Source organism: Photinus pyralis, unplaced genomic scaffold (assembly GCF_008802855.1).
Source record: "Photinus pyralis isolate 1611_PpyrPB1 unplaced genomic scaffold, Ppyr1.3 Ppyr1.4_LG5, whole genome shotgun sequence".
NCBI lineage: Eukaryota > Metazoa > Arthropoda > Insecta > Coleoptera > Lampyridae > Photinus > Photinus pyralis.
The window spans coordinates 46,420,108-46,443,486 of record NW_022170596.1 but is presented as its reverse complement, the minus strand read 5'-3'; the positions used below and the strand labels follow the sequence as shown (position 1 = coordinate 46,443,486).

At 36.5% G+C, this 23,379-nt stretch overlaps 1 protein-coding gene across 5 annotated transcripts; it reads left to right on the top strand.

Annotated features, from left to right (window-relative positions):
- Positions 1-1,148: 1,148 nt before the first annotated feature.
- LOC116171972 (probable multidrug resistance-associated protein lethal(2)03659) lies at positions 1,149-21,160 on the top strand. 5 transcript variants are annotated; one of them, XM_031489040.1, is made up of 11 exons: positions 1,149-1,563; positions 13,399-13,521; positions 15,590-15,823; positions 15,875-16,305; positions 16,367-16,523; positions 16,574-17,893; positions 17,939-18,245; positions 18,297-18,447; positions 19,681-19,911; positions 19,965-20,917; positions 20,963-21,160. In XM_031489040.1, the coding sequence occupies exons 2-11, from the start codon at positions 13,445-13,447 to the stop codon at positions 20,993-20,995; spliced, it is 3,894 nt and encodes a 1,297-aa protein (XP_031344900.1). In that variant the 5' UTR covers positions 1,149-1,563; positions 13,399-13,444; the 3' UTR covers positions 20,996-21,160. The 5 variants fall into 5 exon arrangements, with proteins under 5 accessions (XP_031344900.1, XP_031344902.1, XP_031344901.1 ...); XM_031489042.1 differs by lacking the exon at positions 1,149-1,563 and adding an exon at positions 5,097-5,324; XM_031489041.1 differs by lacking the exon at positions 1,149-1,563 and adding an exon at positions 6,491-6,561.
- Positions 21,161-23,379: the final 2,219 nt, after the last annotated feature.

Genomic DNA, 23,379 nt, shown 5'->3' with positions numbered 1-23,379 from the left:
CACAAAATATTTTAGTTTTTTTCTTTTTTCTTGGAAAGGTAAAACGTTGGACTCTTAATCTTCGAGCACAAAACGGCGCTAACGTAGCACTATTGTATGTGGATTTTTTAAAATACTAATCATGGGTGGGACCAACTTCACACAATATTTTAATTTTTTTCGTTTTTCTTGAAAAAAGATTAAATGCTGGAATCGCAATTGTCGAACACAAAACAGCACACGTGGCTTTTCATAATGTGGTTCACCTAGTTAAAAATGTATGGGCGGGGCTAACTTTACACTTCACTTTTTGAGGAGCAGCGAAAGAAATTGGGATACTGTTTATCTGGGCATTTAACAGCACTAACACCGTCCGCGTTCATTATTTCGATTAGTAAAAATTGAGTGTGAAGTTGGACCCCCGCCTGCGGACCGCCCCTTTTTTTTTATTTTCCTCAAGTCATGTAGCGCGGCACTATCGATAAGTTTCGAGCACTAAAATTAAAGCACCAAAGTAGCACTAACTGAGGATACATTTTTGTCAAATTATTTCATATGGGCGTGTTCCAACTTCACATGAGTCTGAACTTGTCTTCCTGGCCGTTCCGGGACCTTAGTATTCTGGCCCTGTTGTGGCTCAAACTATTAGCTTTACTAACAGTGGCATCTTGGAGTTGCTTTAAGTATTATATGCTTTAGTGGCGCGTGTAGGCGTAATATGTTTACCGAGAGGGAGGTGGCGCTGGTGGTACGTTACAAAATTTAATATTATGTGGAAAAACATTTCAATCAATGGCCAATTTTCACCTCAAAAAGTAGAAGTTGGGAGCGGATAAAGTGGAACAATTTGTTTTTGATTACTCTGGGTTTGGGCCGTAGTTGTAAAGAAAGATGATTCAAACGTTTGTTCCATTTTGAAGTTTTTCTATTACTCGAAAATTACGTCGCACTTACGCACTGTAAAATCCATTTGGTTACAAGATGTCACACAAGTTAATTGACACTTTAATCGTTGGTTTTTACATGGAATGCGTAATAATTAATTCATAACCAGAGCAAATTACCAGCCAATTGAAAAGTAAACAAACATTTTATGTTGAAACCGCATCCGAAGCCTTATATTTTAGAATGTTTCGTACGCGATCCTTTTACTTTTACTGGCGTCAATTTCATATTTACAAAAGGTCGACCGGTGTAATGAATAGGTAAAGGTGCGCTGATGGGCAAAAATTGGCAGCAATTCAAGAATTCCCGCTTTATTAGAATGCAATTCAGTTTGTGATACACGCGCTCCATTCAAAATGACATGTGACCTACGATAATTACTCATTTTATTCCTTGAACTTGCTTATTTTTAAGTGAAACGTGATCGTAAAGTGTGTTTATTAGAATAATTAATGATGCGCTACACATTAAGTAAAAGTTTAATCAATTTTTCTTGTAAAAGCTGAAATTAATTTTCGCGTTGAGAGAATTTAAACTAGACAAGACGGAGTCGCAGTTTACGCAAAACGTGGAAAGATGGTCAGATTCATAAAACGAGTGACGTGAACTATTAGTGCCTTTAAAAGTATTATATCAAAGGTATGTAAGTGTTTACGCCTATAATATACCTATAGACTATAGTTGGTAAGCCCGCTTAGTAACCTACTGCCGCATAACTGCGTTTTTTTTTAATTAATCCGCTTTCCATCTGGAAAACCCAAACAAGGTCTTCCGAGGAATTTCATAAATGAAACGGACAATTTGTATTATTTTGTTTCCGCAATGGTCTTTGATCCAACAAACGTAGGTACCTACTCGCTATCGCCATTCCAAAAATACACTTCGGACTTCAAATTTATCCGAATGCAGATTTTCGTGCCAATTGCTTAGCACGTGTAGGCTTTTCACACAGTAACCCACTTTTTTTGATAGTCTATACTGGGTGTTAACAGAACATGTTGGGGAATTGGCTTGATAGAAGGCGCGATATAGTAAATTTTATTTTGTTGCTAACGTCCCTCTCAGCATCACATACATACTTTACTCGTAAATAAAGATAGAGCCTCTAGAGCAGAATCCTTCAAATTGAAATTATCAAAATAACTTTGCAAGTTTAAGTTACGTTAACCACAATAATCTTTACGACCAGACGAGGGGGAAATCGCAGTAAAATCCGTAGATATCCAATCAAGTACTGTTGATATCCAAGGATGTTCGTAGATATTCAAATGATATCCGAGGAGATCCAGTGGCCATGTGCGGATATTCCAAGATGTCTGAGTCCATAATCTTCCTCAATGGGTAGTAACGGTAGCTCAAAATTTGCATTTAAAGCGTTGTGAAGCAGTTTAGGGATTGGATATCATAGAAATTGTATGGCGTGTCAAAATCTAGAGGGCTGATTATCCAGTTAATTAAATGGTAGTGGATTTGTAAAAATAAGTAACCGAGCATTTTGTGGAATGGAAAATAGCGAGGGACAAACGTCATATAACCGGTGTCGAATAAGACAAAAGGTTCCGAATGTTCTCTGTATGTGTTAGGTGTTATTTTTGATATTACTCAAATAAATAAACAATGAAGTCAAATCATTAGATTTATTCAAGGGAATATATTTACCTAGAAAGATACCCATTCATGCAAAAGCTTATCACGTGTCATGATGATAACACTTTTATCGTTGCCACGCAATTTTTTCAGCTATTACACATACTGTCACAACCGGATCATGTCGAATTATTACAAAATGCTACAACCTTTTGCTTCGAGTTCATTGTGATGCATTGCTACCTGTAAGACGACACGGCTTTTTGCGCTCTTATTGTGCTCACTTTTGAAAACTTCGTTGTGATGTGGAGGGGAGTGCCCCAACATTTACTACCTCAATGGAGAATATATTGAACACTTTCAATTGAATTGAGGTGCCTTATAAACAAACTTCCCGAGCTTCATTCTTCTTGTATTTGTTTACGTAATTTATAGTGCTGTGTGCAATGGCGTGGGGTCACCCACAAAAGAATTTTAGAATTTCTCGTCGCTATACATCCGCCATCTGTTAGAAGAAAAATCCTAATATTGACTTAAAATTTCTCAAATCGAGTGACTCACTGGCCACGATCAGGACTTCCGGAAATTCCAAAAAATTTATTACATAACGTTTGATTAATACCTGAAATAAATAATAATAGTAATAAAAAAAAATAATTTATTGTGAAAAACAAAGAAAATTTTCACATATGGAACAGAGTTCGCCATGGACGATCTTCCTCTCTTCCAATAAAACTGTGACATAATATACTTAAATCAAAAACAAAATTCGTTGACATGAGACGCATAACATGATAAAATTAAACATAAATATACATGCTTGAAAAAGACTACAAAATATTGAAAAAAAAGAACAAAGAAAAAAAGGATTGCACATTTCAATAGTGGGCACAAATACCAAAATTTGGCATGCCAATTTTTTCCAGGTCACACAAAAGATTCGAATAAGCAATCATTTAATTGATTGACATTGACAAAAATTTATTCCGAAACACATCAAACAATTCCTGAAAGAGGAAAAAACTTACAAAGCTTGTTTCGATATACATATTACCCCACACGCAGCCGGTTGATAAATAAAATGAGCAATCTTAGAATTATTTACAGTTTTTTTAAAGAATCCAAATAATCTAGTCGTGAAAGGTTGGCGATATTCAGGCGCACTTATCAAAAACACACAAACAATTGCTGGCAGCTTCAAGAAACTTAATTTTTTTATCCAACTGACTTCAACGACGAACTGGCTTAATAAGTAAGATGAAAAAAACATTCAGTGGCTGCTCAGATGGTAGTAACTGTTAACTTTCACTAAGCAGACAACTGCTTTTACTCATACTCAAAACTTTTTCTGAATACGGAATAGATCGTTTTAAAAAACTTTCTTTTACACACTTTACTTCGAAATCGACGAACTGATCAAAAATAGCATAACGTGAGGCCACATAATACACTATCCTTGGCATTTTTATACCAAGCGTTTGTACTTTTCCGCGCTCATATACGGCTAGATAAAGTATTGCATTCATGACAGGAAAACTCCGTTGTTGTAGGTGGTAACTGGCTTAGTTACATTTGCAAATAAAATGGAGCCTCTACGTCACTGGCAATTTCAATGTGACAATTCATTATTAATTTACCCACGGCTAGCTCACTAATAAAAAATGTTGTTATACTCCTTAATTTTGGAAACCTCTTATCTCCTCTTAAAATCTGAAATGCAAAATCTAATGCTCTGGATTGAACTACAATAGATACGCATATGCCTTTAGTTGATCGAATATATTAAATAAAGCAAAAGCTATCAAACTCCATTTTTTTCACTCTCTTCTGGATGTATAATATTAGCTGGATCCATAAAAAGAAAACATTGCATGCTAATTTTGATCCTTATCTAAATATTTTATCTTTACCACTTAATGATGTATTAGTACATTCTTCTGTTTAAAAATATACAACTCCTTCTCAATGCTACGCAAAATTTTAATCCAACCAAAGGAATGGTATCATTGAAAATGCAAATCTCAATCAATGGAACAAATTACATAGCTTATTTATTTATAAGTCTTACGGGAGAGGCCCCAAAAAATTAAAGTTTTGTGTACAATTCACATATACAAAAGATAATTATGCTTAAATTACTGGAAAAAAGAAATTAAAAATAAATATAGTGAGCAGTAATAAACTAACTAAACTAACATTGGTAGTATGATTTGTCGACATCATTTAGTAGCAACTTAAGATTATGTTTAAGTTCAGATAAACTAACACCTATTACTTCAATTTGCGGATAGGAGTTTGCGAAACGCATCATTCTTATAATAGGGGAGTGTTGTAAATATAACGTTTTATACAGTTTTATGCTAAACGATTGACTAAACCTAAGTGATCTTCCAGGAACATTAAATGTTATTAATACATACATAAATCATTTGTGTGGATCCGATTCTTATCACTGATCAGTAACTACAAAACAAAATCTGTTCATGCAAATCTTATAGGTCGATTTCTTCAGGAATAGCAGAATTACTTAAAATAAAAATTCCTGAAAATAACCGGCCACTACGATATAGATAAAAAAAATTCCATGCGCGTTCTGTCCAAAGACTTTTAAGCCCTTTCTTTTATATGTGAGTAGGGCGTGGCTGTCTCATCTTAGCAGCAGACGCGATTGGTCCACGTAATGGAACTGATCCAAATCTTTTGAGATGATGTCCCCTTGTGGAAGACGGGACCCTCTCACACAACAGGAATGCGCAAGCAAAATTCATGTGGGGAACGTCCACCGCCATCTTATCAATTGAAGAACGCCATAGGTGAGTTTCTACCTTACCGACAGAATCCTGAGAAATTGATCCCGTGATACTGCCCTTACTTGGTGACCCACTTACCTTGAAGTTTTTTACACCTGGAGATTTCAAGATAGTTCCTGTATCTGCAAGTATAATGAAATCGCCCTTTTGAATAGCTCCGATAGTTTCGATCCCTACGTACGTTGTACGTTGTCGTTACCAAACACCTTACTGATACCGAGTTTGTTTCACTATATCCTATAGCTGGTACTCTAAACTTGATTTTTCTGCTCAAAGCATTTATTTCCACTGAACTTTCGAGATGTGCTATTCTAATTTCCCGAGATTCTCAGATTCGGTTTCTCCTTAGATTTATTTTTATAATATGTCGCAAAATTTGATTTGAGATGCAGCATTTCCATACGGAATCTTGTTGTTTTCCAGCTAACCACGCGTTATGACAACGAGCCGACCGACATTATCAGAAATTATTTTAAGGTATTTCCTGAGAACTTGAGCTAATCTCGCCCCAAACCGGTGACTAAATCTGTTTTATCACGCCATGTGCATTCTGTCCTTCACTTCACAGAAATAGAAAGCTCTTAATTCTTTTGAGAAGTATCAATTTAACGAATTTTTAAAACAACTAAATTTTGGAATACTTGTTCTCTAATTGAACTACCCTGTATACTTCCCATAGTGAGGTACTTTTCCAAAATGAAGTTCATCTACAAAAATTTCGCCTACTATTACGATGCTTACGTTGTGATGCAACAATCTGAAATAATTGGGTGACCAAATTTGAATACCTATCTTATTTGTTTCAGGAGGTATTTGTATTTCGGACAGATTACCATCGTAGGCCTTATCTAAATTAGAGTATAATTTTTTAATAACTGTACCAATTCTGTATTCCGGTCGTAATTGTGCTTCAGAGTTTCGCCAGTCATTTTTTGAAAGGTGGCGCTGTATGTATTTACTGTGTGCACACAACATGCAATGATTCAAAAAAATTGCAAAGAAATCATTTCTGATGAATCACTACTGAAATATATCTATCTGCACGTTTTTGGTTTACGTTTTAGATAGGTACTTGAGACAAAATCTCACTTGAGTTATCAAGGTTAAAGATAATTTTAATTACTTATCGTTATCAAATAGGTAGTAAAAAGGTAATACAGCCAATTTTTTCTATTCTCAGTTTTCATTTCGATTAGTATCTGCTGATTTGGAGGAGTAAAAACACTAATGTAGTTTTCATGTAAGTACCAAAGTTCGTTTACTTTGTTTGTTTGAAGTCATCACAGATGATTTAGATTTCATGTAATTACAGCAGTAATAAAAATACACGATCGGGTAATTTTATTCGCTACATTGCCATGTCCGTGACCAATCAATGTTTTCCGTATGGATGGCACACGTGGATCAATAGATCATTGATATGCTTTACTATGTTGATAAATAAAATAGTATTATTCAGTTGAAGTAGGCACCTATGTCAACCTTTATACCAATTTTGAGATTTGTATTGATACTTGGTCGGTGCATGGTTTACTCTCCTCATTGAAAAAAAGTATTTTTTAAATGTAAATACAACAGAAGTAGAGAGTGATCAACATTAGCAATTCATCATGCAGTGAATTCGACACAGATTCTGTTCAATTAATGTCAAGTATCTATTAGGTACAATACAATTGTGTCAAGTTGATTGTAAATATCTAACCTTCAACAGGATCGATTCGCTTTCAAATTGCATTGGATATCCCGCTATGTTTGTAAAATAATGTGGCAAGTTCTTTAAAGTGAAATCAAAGCAATGTATAGCACCTGGTGATAGAAATGCATTAGGTAATATCACCGTTTTAGATTACAAACCTCATTGATTCAACTAGGATTTTTTCGCGTTACCTTCACACAGCTTTGTCATCAGAATAAAATGCACTTTTGTCACGTTGTCTTAATCCTCACAAGACGCTAAACTGACGAGTATGTTGGAAGCACCACATTTACAAAAAAAATGCTGGGTAGGGATCAACTTTTTCACTCACCAGAGGGCCAGTTTTTCTTGTGTCAGTTAAACTGATTTGACAGTTGGAAACAAATGTATTGACATAGGTGATTATCTATCAGACACGTTTAACTGAGACAAGAAGAACAGGCCCGTACTGTTTCATTTCGTACCCTATGATTATGAATTATGTATATTTGCTGTGAATACCTTTGTATTTTATGCTCTCTACTGTGTGTGCAAATATACAGATTTCGCTACGTTAATGTTATCTAAGCATATCCTTGAGTGTTGTCGTCTTATGATGTTGTATGATTTTATTTATATATGTTTTTCTTGCCTCTAGTATTTCTAAGAGAGAAAAAATTATTCAATATGGCCACAGAGCTCAAGTAAAACAAGTAAAAAAGGTTTTCGCCCTAAGGCGAGTATCTTCAGCGCATTTTCCATAAATTGATCAATACTTCCCCAAAGGCCATACCCATGTGCGCTATGTTTTTCATTACTAGATGCATATATGGTTAAAATTTCAAAGAAATATCTCCATAAATAAGAAAGTTGGCATTGCGCAATCTGCGCATGCGCACATCTGATTTTTACTATATGCGATATATTTACTTTTACTACAAGGATCTGTGATTAAAATTTCAACAAAATATATTGATAAATAAAAAGTTAACATTGCGCAGCCTGCGCATGCGCAGTTCAATCGTCAAGATTTTCCTTGACTCAGGTGCCAGAGCGATACGCTACCGAATGCAAAAAGAACGAACTAAATATCTTGAAAACTGTAGGGGTAGTTAAGGACTCGGACAGGCGGACGGGCAGAGAAAGTGGCTGCAGCGCACCCAACTTCGTTGGAAAATGCGCTAAAAAAATGTAAAATAAATTTGTTTTTGGGTCGTGCGGTCAACATAAAATTAATGCGTTGTGGACCGTCGTAGAGCTCAAGATCAATTAGAAATGAGCTCAATACCGTCCATCAGTCGAAGGGGTGTAGTTAATCACATTCAAAAAGTCGTGAAAATCGTTATTACGGAAGTGTTGCGGATTGAATTAAAGTTTGTGACGCATTTTAAAAATGAATTTGGGATAAAACCGCCTCAATGATAACAGCAGCACTATTTGTGGTATCACGAAGGCAGACTTTTCGTGGAATAAACAATCAGGAAAGGATTGTCGTAAAAATCCAGTTTTCTCCATGCACAAATCAAAGTTAGAGTGACGATTTGATCAAGAAAAATTCCAATTCGAAAGCGAAAATTTCAAAAGACACAAATTAACCCAGTTTTATGGTGTAACATTGAACTTGTTTATAACAATAATAAATCAGATGCTATAAATAGAAGTATTTGCCCGAGTATTTTCCCGATCATTTGTATACGAAAAAGTAGTCTTAGAACATATCCAGAAAACTTCAAAGGTATTCCTTGAAAAAATACAGGGTTCATTCCATATTGGCCAACTTTAAGGCACTATCATCCCCCCCCCCCTTTCGTGAAAGGCCGTATTGTTATTGTTTGGTACCATAGGGAAACCATCGATTACAGAAACCTCTATACTTAAGGTAATGTAAAATTTTGGATTTGTATAAAAATAACGATCGGTTTTTCTTAAAAAAATTGCATTACATCTTATTGAATGTAATCAGAAAAATTCGTAAATGGATCGATTTTTGTAAATAGAGCAAATTTGTGTCGTAGAAAATAATTGTTTGAATTCATTTAGAAGGATTTTTGGGTTTTTCCTCCTTTTGAAATTATTTTGTCCCATTTTTGTTAGCTATAAGGTATTTTCTTTCTGTATAAAATCGCCATTTTTAGCGCATTTCCACAAAAATAAAAAAAAATGCGCTATTGTGGCCGCTTTGTCCGTCCGTCCGTCTGTCCGTCCGTCCGCTAACTTTGCGACGCTACTAGTTTTTTATCTTAAGAGCTATTGTTCTACTTTTTTCGCTATTTGGTTCGTTATGGTGTCGAGTCTTGTACCAAGGAAGAAATTTTTTCTGTACCGCTTACAAAAAAAGTTATTGTAAAAAAAACAAAAAACCGTTTTTTACATGTTCCATAATTTTACACTTTTGCCGTTTATTAACGATCCTAGAGATCGCTTATAATTTTGCATTGCTATCTGTCGCCTGCCGGTTGGTCTCTCCGTCTGTTCCTTTGTCTGTCTGTCCATCTATCTGTCCGTGTGAACCATAACTTTGTTTAGAAATGTTCGATCGCTTTTACATCTCCGTTAGTTATGAACTGAATTGCATGAAATTCAATATGGGCATAGCTTTAGCCATATAATACGCAATGCCAAAAGTGGAATCGAATCGATTCAAAATTCACAGTGCCCTTTTCGCATCTCGACCATTTATAAACCGAATTGCAAACTTTTTTATTAAGTATTTGAATGAAATTTGATACATAGGCACTTGGAATAAAGGAAAATCAAACGCCAATTTCAAAATTTGGTTTTGCGCATGCGCAGTGCCACCTTTTTTATTTATGGAAGAATTTAAACGAAATTTGATACATAGGCACTTGGGATAAAGAAAAATCAAACGCCAGTTTCAGTTTCACAATTTGGCGTTGCGCATGCGCAGTGCCACCTTTTTTATTTATGGAAGAATTTAAATGAAATGTGATACATAGGCACTTGGAATAAAGGAAAATCTAGCGCCAGTTTCAAACTTTTATTTTGCGCATGCGCCGTGCGAACTTTTTTATCTATGGAACTATTTAAGTGAAATTTGATACTTAGGCGCTTGGAACAAAGGAAAATCTTAGTTTATTAGTTAGTTATAGTAAATTAGTTTTAAAATTTAGGTTTGCGCATGCGCAGCTCCAACTTTCTTGTTTAGAAAAGCATTGAAATGAAATTCTTCTCATAAACTGAAATTGAAGTAGCACGTCAACAATGGATTGCCCATGTGCAACGCTATCTTTCATATTTGTGGGCGGATTTTTACGATTTTAATAGAAGTTGCATCTTACAAATGGGAAATGAATGCAAGTGGAAATGCGCTTTATGTAAATCGTTTACGATTACTTTTTAACTTGTTGTATTTGATTGGTTGAAAAATCTTTGAAAATAGCTGAGATATCACCGAAAACTGAAAATATTAAATTTTCCCTAGCTTAAGCGGTAAAAAATGGACGGTACCGTTTATAAGAAGGTGCCAATGGAAACCGTCCATTTCCGATTGCATTTGGAGAAAAATCGGCGTTAGGGATCGATTTGCGCCCGAACGGAAATATCGCATTAAAATTGTTAATAATTTTTTATAAATTTACACATTTAAATCATATTTGATAGCTTCGGAGCTCGCTTCGGAGTGAATTGTTAAATATGCGTAATAATTTGTGGCATTTATAAGGAAAGTTAATAACGGGGTCCGATAGCTCAGATAGCAAGGCTGCAATTTCCATATTATAAGGGTCGATGAGGCGTTCATTAAATTGATGCGACACAATGGAAAAGATATACTAAGGACTTAATTTATTCGAATCCCAGATACTATTGCTATGGATACCAACGTATTGACGTAGACGTAGGTATCTTTGCGTATTGCAAGCAACTTAATTTATTTTTGGTCACTGGAATTCATCGAAATTCTTTGGAAGATTTTTTTGCGAATTATTTTTGGTTTTGGAAATCGTATGGAATTTTTTTAAATTCTGGAATTCTTTGACCCTTTTGGAATTCTGGTGTACACATTTTTGCTCCCTGGTGTAGGTACCCCTCGGTGTAACCTCGATATTTTTTGTGAACTGTATAAATCTAATTGCTTGCCTTTCTATAAGAAGGATGTTGAAAGAATATCAACACTAATGATTAACGTGTTTATTGATTAAAAATACAAATAAAGTAAATTGATTCTAATCTTGATGTGGTGATTCGATGTGGCACATCTACTGTAAAATAGGAACAATTAATAAAAGAAATATATGCGAAAGGATTTACTTGTTGATGTTTCAAAGTAGGTCTTGTACAAAGGGGATATAAACATACAAAACGATAAGCTATGGGAAGCGTTGGTTGTTTTTTGCGGTAGCGATAGCGTAGATTATTACTTGATTAAATCACAAAACCGAAGATTTGCTTCGAAGAAATCGATGATTACGACGAAAGCTTTCATGCGATTTACAATTTAAACTCGATGCTTTTTAACAGTCGTGTTCATTGTCGGCGATTGTTTGAAGACATCTTGTATTTGATTCAATTTTTGCTCGACGAATGCGAAGATGCGGGCTAATTCTAACTTTGATGGCTCATGCGCCACACATAACAAGTGGAAATATATAGAGGGACAGGTGCAATAGTTATACAGTGTCATTCATTTAGAAGTGGACATAGGGATTCCCTAACTCAGGGTTGTCTACGGTGTCTTGAGAGCATCTCATTTAAACAACTAATTTTAAAGTGATCCAACAGAAAATAAGTCTCTTACGCTCCTTAAACTGTTACCGGTATCAATAGACAATATAATAGTCTAGTAGTAGATATAGGGAAAATCCCCATGTCTACTTCTAAATAAATATCACTGTATACAGGACGTGCTAAGCATAATTTCTTTGAAGGATATTCAAAGGAATGACTAAAGAAGTGAATTCTATTCTGGGGTCACAACAAAAAGAAAATGCACCCGGTTACAATGCTCATTCAACAGGGGCTTACATTTGGACAGGTTTTTTCATAGGTACTTCAGAGTGAGTCTTCATTTGCCGAACTTTGTTCTTTCTCTCAAGCTCAGCTTTGATCAGATCGAGGACGTGCTTGCTCCAATATAGAATGCGGCGTTTGGAGCGCTAATATGTATGACCATCTAGTTTTGTTAATTAATTTGAGACGTTTTTCTCTACACGTTTCCCACTCCATAAATCCAATAATCCATAAAAAGTGGAAAAAATGCACGTTAGGAATAGTTTTATTTATGATATCTCTGATAAACGCACATTAATTTCCGTGCTTCCTTGATGGCGTTGTGGAAAAATCCTAGGGGAGGATTTTCTTATAAACCTTACTGATCGATCTAAAAGTGCACACCAAAATGCTTAGCCACAGTTTCCATTTATGTTTTTGGTTCACTATTATAACTGCACGCCTGATCATTCCCATGAGAATCACATCTACCTTTTCGCCAACAATCTACGCACTGTAGTTTCCTCGCAAAGTAATAAAGTAATGCGCTTTAGCACTCTGAGTTTGTTCACAGTTAAATCTGTGGCGAGATCTGTGGTTTGTGTTACCCTTACCTTTTAGATTAATGTGTACCTATATCCAGCATTCTGTTTAAAATTGAAATTGATAACTTTCTTAAAAATTGGGATCGTGTATGTGTAGAACACTGAACAAGTGTAGTTAAACCATAGTGTATTATTCTTACACTATGGTTAAACTTACGAAGGCCACGCGTGAAAAATGCGCTTTAGCCAATCGCGCGCGTGCTGCGGTTTTACCACTTATTTAATTAATATCACAGATTTTAGAAGGAACGCGACGCATATCGAGATATTTGTTTTAAGCAAAACAAATTCGAGTAGCACTGGGTATTTACTTCTGTTGTAGTGGTTTGATAAGTCGAACACTAACATGTCAATAATCTACAACGTGCACAGTGTATGACACAATAAATTGATCTCGATAGGTCTAATAAAGTTAGCTTGATTATTAGTTTAATAAGGTTTTTACGTCTGTCCGGCACTAAAACGTTGTGCGTTGAACTGCAATTCAATGAATCTTTAATAAGATCTGATTAATTTACGAACGTTCAAAGGACCAGGAATTTTTCAGTATGATCTGCACAGTACCCCGTATAACAGTTTTTGCGTGTATTTCGCAACTTCCTAAATTCCTACTAATTAAATTAGTCATAAAATATATTTAGAACTAATTAAATTTATCAAAAATTGTTCCATTCACATTTCACAATGGGGACTACGAGATTAAAGAGCAATAAATGAAACTGGCGGCACCGTCACGACGCGACGCCCTTTCTCTCGTCTCTTACTTATAGTAATTTTGGTCATGTAAACAGAATTTATCGTACGTTTGTAGGGAAGTCTCGTCGGTAAACTAATGCAATTTTTGTTTCAGAAAGAGCAACACTGTCTGGAAATAGAATCGAAACACTTTCGCTATAATGGAGTTCCAAACGAAAAAGCAGAGAAAGCCCAATCCGAGGGCAAAAATAAATCCAATATCTGCATTACTGTTTACGTAAGTATCATGTTAGTCAATTAGTATTACAATTACTCTTGCGGTTTGTCTAATTATAACGTATGCTTTGAAAAAATCCCTGTTGATTGTATTTTCTAGGTCGTCGTGTTATTTTGCACACGCAAATTCCTTAAGGTATAATTTGCTTGCTTGATTTTTATTGAAGCTGCCAACACTTCTTTCCAATGTCTGTCTTGTCTGAAAACACTATGTTTTTTCTGGTTTTTTTCCGTTCAGTTCTCTAAATGAATGAATTTTAGGATTAAATAAGGTCTATTTAAAGTTCTTAATTATGCCAATCCACTGAACCGAGGTTAAAACAGTCCAGCACAACCTCGAGCACAACCCACCCTTAGAGTCAGTGTGGTTTTGTCAAACCCGAGGTCAAACCCATGAGAGCTCACTTGAAAAATACGGATTATGTTTTTAATAACACATTATTCAACTGTATTTGTTTATTTTGCAGCACCGATTACCGCTATTTTCGGTCATTTTTTGCAATAAACAAGGTCTAATTCCATTAATGTAGCCTTCGATGCTCAATTTCAAAGCGTCTCTATACAGGCTGTTTCACGCAAACAGTTACCTAAAAGTGTTCAGGCTCTCATTGATTATTTAAATCTGAAAAAGTGCATACCAACATTGCTTTTCATAGTCTATGGACAGAAAATATTATCATTATCGTTTTACTCGCGGTTTTACCGGATATGGATAGCAACTTTCTTATTTTAAATAGGGCACCCTTTATTTTATTGGATTTTCGAAATTTACGTCGTTTGATACCTACCACATTTCCCTATACCCAGCATCAAAGGTTTTCAAGTTATTCAACAATTTTCATAATGTTTGACGTTTGACTGCTATTCCTTTGAGATCCATGACTCCGTTGCGTTGAATTTCAAAGTCTTCCAAAACCAACAATATTGACTTGATGCTACATGAGAATGATTTAAATTTTAATGGCTCTTTTACAGGGTGTTTTAGAACTAATGGTCAATTTTAATACCTGCAAACTTTGAAAACTTTGATTTTTTCAAATAAACATGCTTTATTTTTTTGCATTTGCAAATGTCGAAAAAATTCTACGTCGTTCAATTGTTACATTCTCTATACAAGGGCTGCTCAACGTTTTAAATTGACAGGTCCAACGGACGATTCAGACATTTTCAGGGGGCCAGTGACTACATCCACATCCCTCAAAACCGGCAACGACAGATCCCAGGATAGATAATGAAAAGTTAATTTAAATTTAAATTATCCATGAGAGAGGTAACGGTTTGCGTGAAACAACCTGTATAGTTGGAGCCTTATTGGTTAGACTGACGGTTTGTAATAACCACACAGGAAGTCCGAGGGCTTGCAGACCATTAACTGGCTCTAATAACTTCCTATAGTATCACTGCCAATATGGGATGTTGGACTATCTTGCTAGAAAAACATGCCGCCATGCCATAAACCACACCGCACAACGTTGTGTTTCGTAACCAACACGATTAGAGTAGTCGTCTTCTGAAAAAGCCCACTCAGCGAACAAACGACGCTAATGATCGTCAGTCGCTTAATTATTTTCGTCCATTTGACAGATATTTTTTAATGAAATGAAGGGAAGTACCTTAACATTATGCTCGACCTCCCCCTCCTCTCTCCCACTAATGCGTAGAATGTAACTGTACTAATAATGATGTCGAATTGCTCCAAGCCGCTAACACATATTGCCCATAACAATCTTTGTTGCGATTCATTTCAAACTTGCAATTTAATGAGCAATTAATATAGAGACTAGTTTAACATTGAAACCATAGTTGAAGGCCATTCTTTGGGAAGAAGGACTCCAAAATTAATGCTTTACTTTGTTGTCAGATATTTGGTAAAATTAGTCATTATTCAAAACCAATGTCCTTGGTAAAAATGCCCGAACGTATGGGTCTCGACGCGCACAAACAAAAAAATTTATGTTTTTCTAATTGCTTATTGGTGATGGTTACATGGGGCACTAAAAAATCATAATTGATACTTGTTTGTGACTGCAAATTTTATTCCTTTACTAACACACGTATGTTTTTATTAGACAAATGTATCCAATTTTATGTCGAAATTACAAGACCGGATTGACAGAAGACGATTTGTTCGAGCCATTGGATGAACACAAGTCGAGCAATCTCGGCGACAATCTGGAAAAGGCATGGAGCGAAGAGCAAGTTAAACACAAAAAATATGCGCTGCATTTGGCACTGTTCAGAGTGTTTGGTGTCAGTTTTGTAGTTTTAGGAATTTGCAAACTTGTACAAGTCTTGATACCAGTGTAAGTAAATTCGATCAGATTATTTGAGTTCGTTTAAGTAGTTCTTTACAGGATTGTCATGCCTAAAGCGATAGGCATATTAGTCTCTTATTTCAACAAAAATTCAGACATTGATGATAATCAGGCCTATCTGTATAGTGCGCTGCTGATCTTATCGCTTGCCGTTGACGCATTGTTCTGTCATTCAACAATGATGGGGATGATGCATTTATGCATGAAATTAAGAGTCGCTTGCTGCTCCCTAATTTATCGAAAAGCGCTTAGATTAAGTCAGTCGTCGTTGGGTCAAACCACCATTGGACAAATTGTGAACTTGCTATCCAACGATGTGAGCAAATTCGACCAGCATTTTATCGTATGCCATTACGTTGTTGTAACTCCAGTACATGCCATCCTAGGCACATATCTGCTCGCAAAGATTATTGGTGGTCCCGCCGCTTTTGCCGGGATTGGTTTTTTAATATTATTCATTCCTCTACAATGTAAGTTGTCTTCGCTCCGTTTTACATTTCTTTAAGTTATAATAGTGATGACTTGTTTTAGTGTACCTGGGTAAGCGCACATCCGTCCTGAGATTACGAACGGCACTGCGAACAGACGAACGAGTACGCCTTATGAACGAGATTGTCTGCGGAATTAAAGTAATTAAAATGTATACCTGGGAAAGACCTTTTGCAAAACTAGTTTCCTATGCCAGAAGGTGCAACCCTCATCATCCATTTATCAATGAATTCTGTTGTCTCTTTTTAGAATTGAAATTAACTCAATTCGCGCTCAACTTCTTATGCAAGCCGTTGTATACTCATTGGAAATGTTTACAACAAGAACATCCGTTTTTATTAGTATTTTAGTTTACATATCCTATGGGCAAAACATAACTGCCGAAACGGCGTTTGCGATCACTGCCATATATAATATTCTTCGACCGATAATTACAACGTTGTATTCTGAGAGCATAATGTCATTCGCCGAGGTGCACATTTCCATATCTAGATTGCAAAAGTTTCTGTGTTTCGAGGAACTACCGCAAAAACGTCTCGAAGCGGAGGATAAGGCGAGGTGTCAGCGTAATGGTAAAATTTCAATTTTAAATGAGGACGAAGAATTCGAATTGGATGCTAAATGTGAAAATCCCAGTATTTTATTGCATGGAGTCAAAGCCAATTGGATAGTGGATTCGCCCGATAACACTTTGAGTGATGTCAATCTGAATATTGAGAGGAACCAATTAATTGCAGTCATCGGTCCGGTTGGAAGCGGGAAGAGTAGTTTGTTCAATGTGATCTTAAGAGAGTTGCCAACGTCTTCAGGGTACGTGAACATCCAAGGCCGAGTCTCTTACGCCTGCCAGGAACCCTGGTTGTTCTCGGCTAGTGTACGGCAGAACATTCTGTTCGGCGATGCGTACGACGAAACTCGTTACAAAGCCGTAGTAAAGGCGTGCGCTTTACGCTCTGATTTAGCCATGTTCCCATTTGGTGATCGAACGATCGTTGGCGAAAAGGGGAATTCGTTAAGCGGCGGTCAAAGAGCGCGAATTAATTTAGCTCGAGCTGTCTACAAAAGAGCCGACATTTACCTTTTGGACGATCCCCTGTCTGCGGTCGATGCCAAAGTTGGGAAGCAACTCTTCGACGACTGCATCATGAGATTTCTGAACAATAAGATTCGTATTTTAATCACACATCAGTTACAATACTTGAAGGAGGCGGACAGAATTTTAATCTTCGATGACGGCAAGATCACACAGGAGGGTACATATCAGGAGCTATCAACTAGCGGCTTGGATTTCGCGAAACTTTTAGCCGAATTTCAAGTGGGCGAAGAGGAAGAAGAACGAAAGAGGATTAGGTCCCGCCAAAACTCTGAAATATCTCTGGATCGCTTTGACGTGGAAGATATTGACCCTGAATTGCAAGAGGAGAAGGCTGCCAGTGGGAATATTAAGTTGGAGACCTACGTCTCTTATTTCAGGTCAGGAGGTGGATACTTTGTAATTCTCCTGATGGCACTTGCCTTTGTTGCTGTACAAGGCACAGCTAATCTGAGCGACTACTACGTTGCTTATTGGTAAGTCGGAGATCGTACGATTGTTTTACTTATGATCTTTTGCAGGGTGAATAAAGAACAAGACGCTTCAAATCCGGAAAAGAACGTGACCATCGACAGAGACGCAATAATTTACACGTATTCAGGAATTATTTTGGCGACAATAGTTATATCAGTTTCTCAAGGACTGCTTTACTTTGCATTTATGATGCGAGCGTCTATAAATCTACACGATTTCATTTTTAGTAAAATATCGTACGCGATCATGCGATTTTTTGACGTTAATCCAACTGGTAGAATTTTGAACCGATTTTCCAAAGATATGGGCATTATTGACGAATATATACCACTTATATTCAACGATTTTTTCAGAGTAAGACTTAATTCTTGAATGCTAAGATTTTGAAATAATTCCTTTTTACAGATTGCGTTGTACTTATTTGGAAGTTTGATATTAAGCGCGGTGGTAAATCCGTGGTTTATTATTCCGTCGATAGTCTTGCTTGTTATTTTCTATGGGCTACGTTCGATTTATATGGAAACCAGCAGGAGTGTAAAACGGATAGAAGGGATAAGTAAGTTTCAAATATTCGCGTTATTGCTCAAAGCTCACGTGGAATTTTTTGAACCTCAACTCCAAAGTTTGGGGTACGCGGCCGCAATTACATTAAATTTGTGCTATACATGTTAGGTTACAATCATAACTAGTCAACAACAATTTGGCAACATTCTTTTGTGATGCATAGCTGTATACTTTTTTGTAGAGGTAGGTAGGTATCTCGGTAGGTATGCTGTACATGTGCAGGATTTTCCAGTTGTGTCGTATTTCAGCGCAACACAGCTAGCGAATTCTTTCAACACCAAGTTCGAAAAAACCATCCTGCGGGTATAGGGTGATTGACTTAACTTTTGGTTTAAGTGAACGCTTTCGTGGCATTGCCGGCGGCTTAGAACAGAATCTTTTTTCTCTGTCGCGCTCTGATGCGATCTCTTTCGCGGATTAATCTGAAATCTTACTACTTCCCACCCACTTCCCATCAACTGCCTAATTTCGTACTATTTAGATATTTTATTCACGCCCATTCTGGGACGTACAACTTTCCCCACCAATAGAACTCGTTTTTTCTAGTCAATCAAACCCTTGGAAACCTAAATTTACGGATATAAATCTGCTCCACGTTGACTCTGCCGCATTGTCAGAAACCACGCCACAGTGATAACGAGCAGATTTGGCTCAGCAGAATGGTGACGTAATTATAGTCAATTTTATCTTAAGTCGCGACTTTCTGCAAATCGCGGTACTTACAATAAAGAAAAAAAAACGCAATTATATCCTCCCTACTAGAGTTTTTAGGCGAATTAATTATTCCAGAATTCCCAATTTAGTGAATCCAATTGCCAGAGATTAATAAAATATAGGCGAGCTCACAAAAGGAATAGGAATACGAAGGTCGACAATCTACAATATGTCCTCATTGTTTTTCAAGAAACTCAAACATTTAATTTAAATAACGGGCGATATCCCGGTATTTCGGGATCCCGGTATTGCATTCCCTAGTTGGGTGTATAGTGTAACTGAGTATGTCTAAATTCTCTCCATAGCTTAGTAGCTACTATGGAGAATCATCTTTTTAGAGCTTGATGTACCGCCTGAAGAGTGGCGAATTCCGTTTTCTCTTCATTTAGATCGAGTTCTATGTGAAACATTAAGATTGTAACCAAATGTATAGCAAGCGAACTTAAAGACCGTTGTGTTTATATGCTATGATAATGTTATGTGAAATTTAATTTATGAATTCGTCTTTTAGCAAGAAGTCCTATTTTCAATCACATGGCAGCTTCATTGTGTGGAGTATCAACCATAAGAGCATTTTCAGCGGAAGAATTACTTGTAAAAGAATTTGACAACCATCAAGACTTGCACAGCTCCGCGTGGTTCTTGTTTATTTTATCCAATCGAACTTTTGGCTTTTGGGTAGACGAAATATGTTTACTCTTCATTACTTTTGTAATACTTTGCCTATTATTTATACAAACAGGTAGGTATCTTCATACACTTAATACCAAAAAGCGCTCACCAAATGCATTTCAGACTATTACGGCGGAGATGTAGGCTTGCTTCTCAGTCAGTACATCGGTTTGGTTGGTACACTCCAATGGGGAATGAGGCAGTGGAGTGAATTAGAAAATCATATGACATCAGTTGAACGAGTTTTGGAGTATACAAAATTGGACACAGAACCTGAGCGGAAAAAATTTGAAAACTTACCCGCGAAATGGCCAGCGTTCGGTAAAATAGTATTCTCAGATTTGTCAATGAAATACGACCCCGAAGAAGAATTTGTACTTAAACATTTGAACTTCACAATCCGTCCCTCGGAAAAGATTGGCATCGTCGGACGAACCGGTGCTGGAAAGACATCCATTATCGCCGCACTATTCCACTTATACGAGCTTGAGGGCGCGATTGTCATTGATGGTGTTGACACGGCAAAGCTTCCATTAGATTTACTTAGGTCCTCCATTTCAATAATTCCACAAGAACCTGTGTTGTTCTCAGGCTCAATTAGGAAAAATTTGGATCCGTTTGAGGAGTACACTGACGATGTAATTTGGAGTGCCTTAGAGCAGGTGAAACTCAAAGAACTGATCGCTGAGTCTCCTGCAGGATTAAATGGAATAGTGTCAGAAGGTGGATCCAATTTTAGTATTGGACAAAGACAACTAGTATGCTTAGCGAGGGCCATTATACGTAATAACAAGATTCTTGTTATGGATGAAGCTACAGCGAATGTAGATCCACACACAGATGGGTTAATCCAAAAAACGATACGTAAAAACTTCGCGCAATGTACTGTATTAACAATTGCTCATCGTTTACACACCATAATGGATTCCGATAGAGTATTAGTCATGGATGCGGGAAGAGTAATTGAATTTGATCATCCTCATAACTTACTGCAACAAACCGATAGCATTTTCTACACAATGGTGAAGACCACAGGAAACATTACCTCCAAAAATCTCCACAGTATAGCTGAAGAGGTATGTTTGAAATGTTGTGGAATTATTGTTAACACTCATTTTTAGAGCATTACCAAACTGAAAAATATGGGATACTAATTTCATTACCTCACCATTTTTACCTATACACGACAGTGGCTTTCATCTATTAGTGCATTATTTAAGGGTACTATTATGTTAGGCAATTAATACTTTTTTTTACAAAACTGTTATTTAAACATTTTTAAATCACGTATTTTTAATAAAAATATTTAATGAACTGAGCGACGGCAAATTAATTATTCTTCCCATTAACTCACTAGGCTTGAAATTGTTAGTGTCCAAAAAAGAATGTGATCATATTACCACACCGACGGGTTGACATTTCCACTGTTACTCCAGTACTCATTCTCAAGCTCCATGATTCGGTAATAGCAATAATCAAAACAGTGGACTATAGGAGAGGCTAACTGGCTATGAAGAATGGTTGCGACATTCGTGAATGTAGTGGCGTCAGGTTTTTGAAATGCAAAGGGTATATTCTACTAATCGACTATAATTTACCCGCATCTCCGCTTGGGGTTAGCTGCAAACCGGTTACTGGACTGGAGACCTAGCCTCGGAAACAGGATGGAAAACGACCAATGCAAGGAAAAAGGAAAATCTCTTCCGGAAACGACACCAACTTAGAATCGCATGCTGGAACGTAAAATCCCTGAGCAATAAAAAACACGAAATACATCCTTGATTGAACAAACACAAAATAGACACATATCCACTTTTTGAGCTCTACAAGACACCGTTAAGAAATTTTCAATACATTCATATTCAAACGTTTCGTTTTGAAGAAATCATCATCAACTTTATTTTTATATGACCCGAAAAAAAGTAGATACTGTATTGAATAGAATTTTCGACATATGTATGGGTCACAAAAAGGAATATGATGGATAGTATTAAGAGGCCTAAAGAAACCAACGAACGAAAGTACAGCGAAAAAGCATCACAAAACTACTTTGACAAATTATACAGGTACTGTACAAGAGAGAGAATAGTACAACAAAAGGAGCAGAAATTCTTCTACAATAACCTTTAGAGAACTTCACAGAGGAACAAGTAAAAGACGCCATACGGAAACTAAAAAACAGAAAAACACCGTATGCAAACAAAATTTACAACAAACAAATCAAATATCTAGAGAAGAGATTGCTCAAGAATACACAAATGTAGGTATTCTATAAAATATTGAAGGACCGGAAAATTCCTGAGGAATGGAGGAAATACAACTATACCTACCCGTTTTCAATAAAGGGGACAAGACAGGTCCCGGAAACTACCGAGGACTCACTCTTTTAAGTCCATCCTTGAAACTATTAATCAGTATAATTGCAAACGAAATAAGGTCCAGCATACCGGCCCATATGGAAGAACAACGAGGTTTCAGGAAAAATCGTTCAACAATATAGGCGCCCTTTTCATCATACGACAGATCTGACAAGAAGCCATTTACAATACACCGGCATATTTCGGCTACATAAACTTACCTGTCGATGCGACTTTTGATCCGATACAATTAAATGCCGTCATTAACGCCCTACAAAAGAAGAAATACCCCCCAGTGGGGTAATAAATGATCTGAACACAGGAAACTTAACACAATTAAAAGTAAATGGAATGATAACACAAAATCGCAACCACGTCCGGAATACGATGGAGAGATCCCAATCTTATTCAACACAGTAGGTATAAGGGATGAACTTATAAACGCAGTAAAAAAGCTGGCTCAGGATATTATAGAATATAGACTATAGGACGACAAAACAAGATAAAAATATGCAGATGACGCCACACTTATGTCGAAGAGCGAAGACGACCTGCAATGAATGCTGCATGCCTTCAAGATCAAGGCAGAAAAATACAACATGAAGATTTCCACGAGCAACACAAAATCAATGACAATATCGAAAAACTCCCTTTGATGCAAACTTGCAATAAACAATAGGTACCATGACCATCATCGAACAAGTTATGAAAATTACCTTCGTAGTACACAGGCACTATGCCTAAGAAAATAGAAAAATAAAAATAAAAATTAGAAGACCTTGAAAATAGCAAACAATCAACAGACTCTCTACTTTTTGTAGATTGTGTGTGGGGGGGGGGGGCATAGCGTTCCTATGTAAATTTGAGTTTGTACAAAAAGGCAGAAGCTGTAGCGAACATTTGCAATAAACCTTGTAGCGTTGAGCGAAGCGATCTTTCACTCAACGCTTGTATAGTGAATATGGGGAATAATAATGATATTATTATGTAATGCACGAATGAATTTGTAGAATAGGAGATCATTAAAATGGTGTGATCAGCACAAAATCGTAATTTCCACGAAGCGTGAATGATAATACATGTTGCATTTTTGGAATATTTCTTATAATTAATTACAGATTACCTTTGTTTATGATGACCGTTATAATCTTTATTATCATATATCATATTATTATCATCAT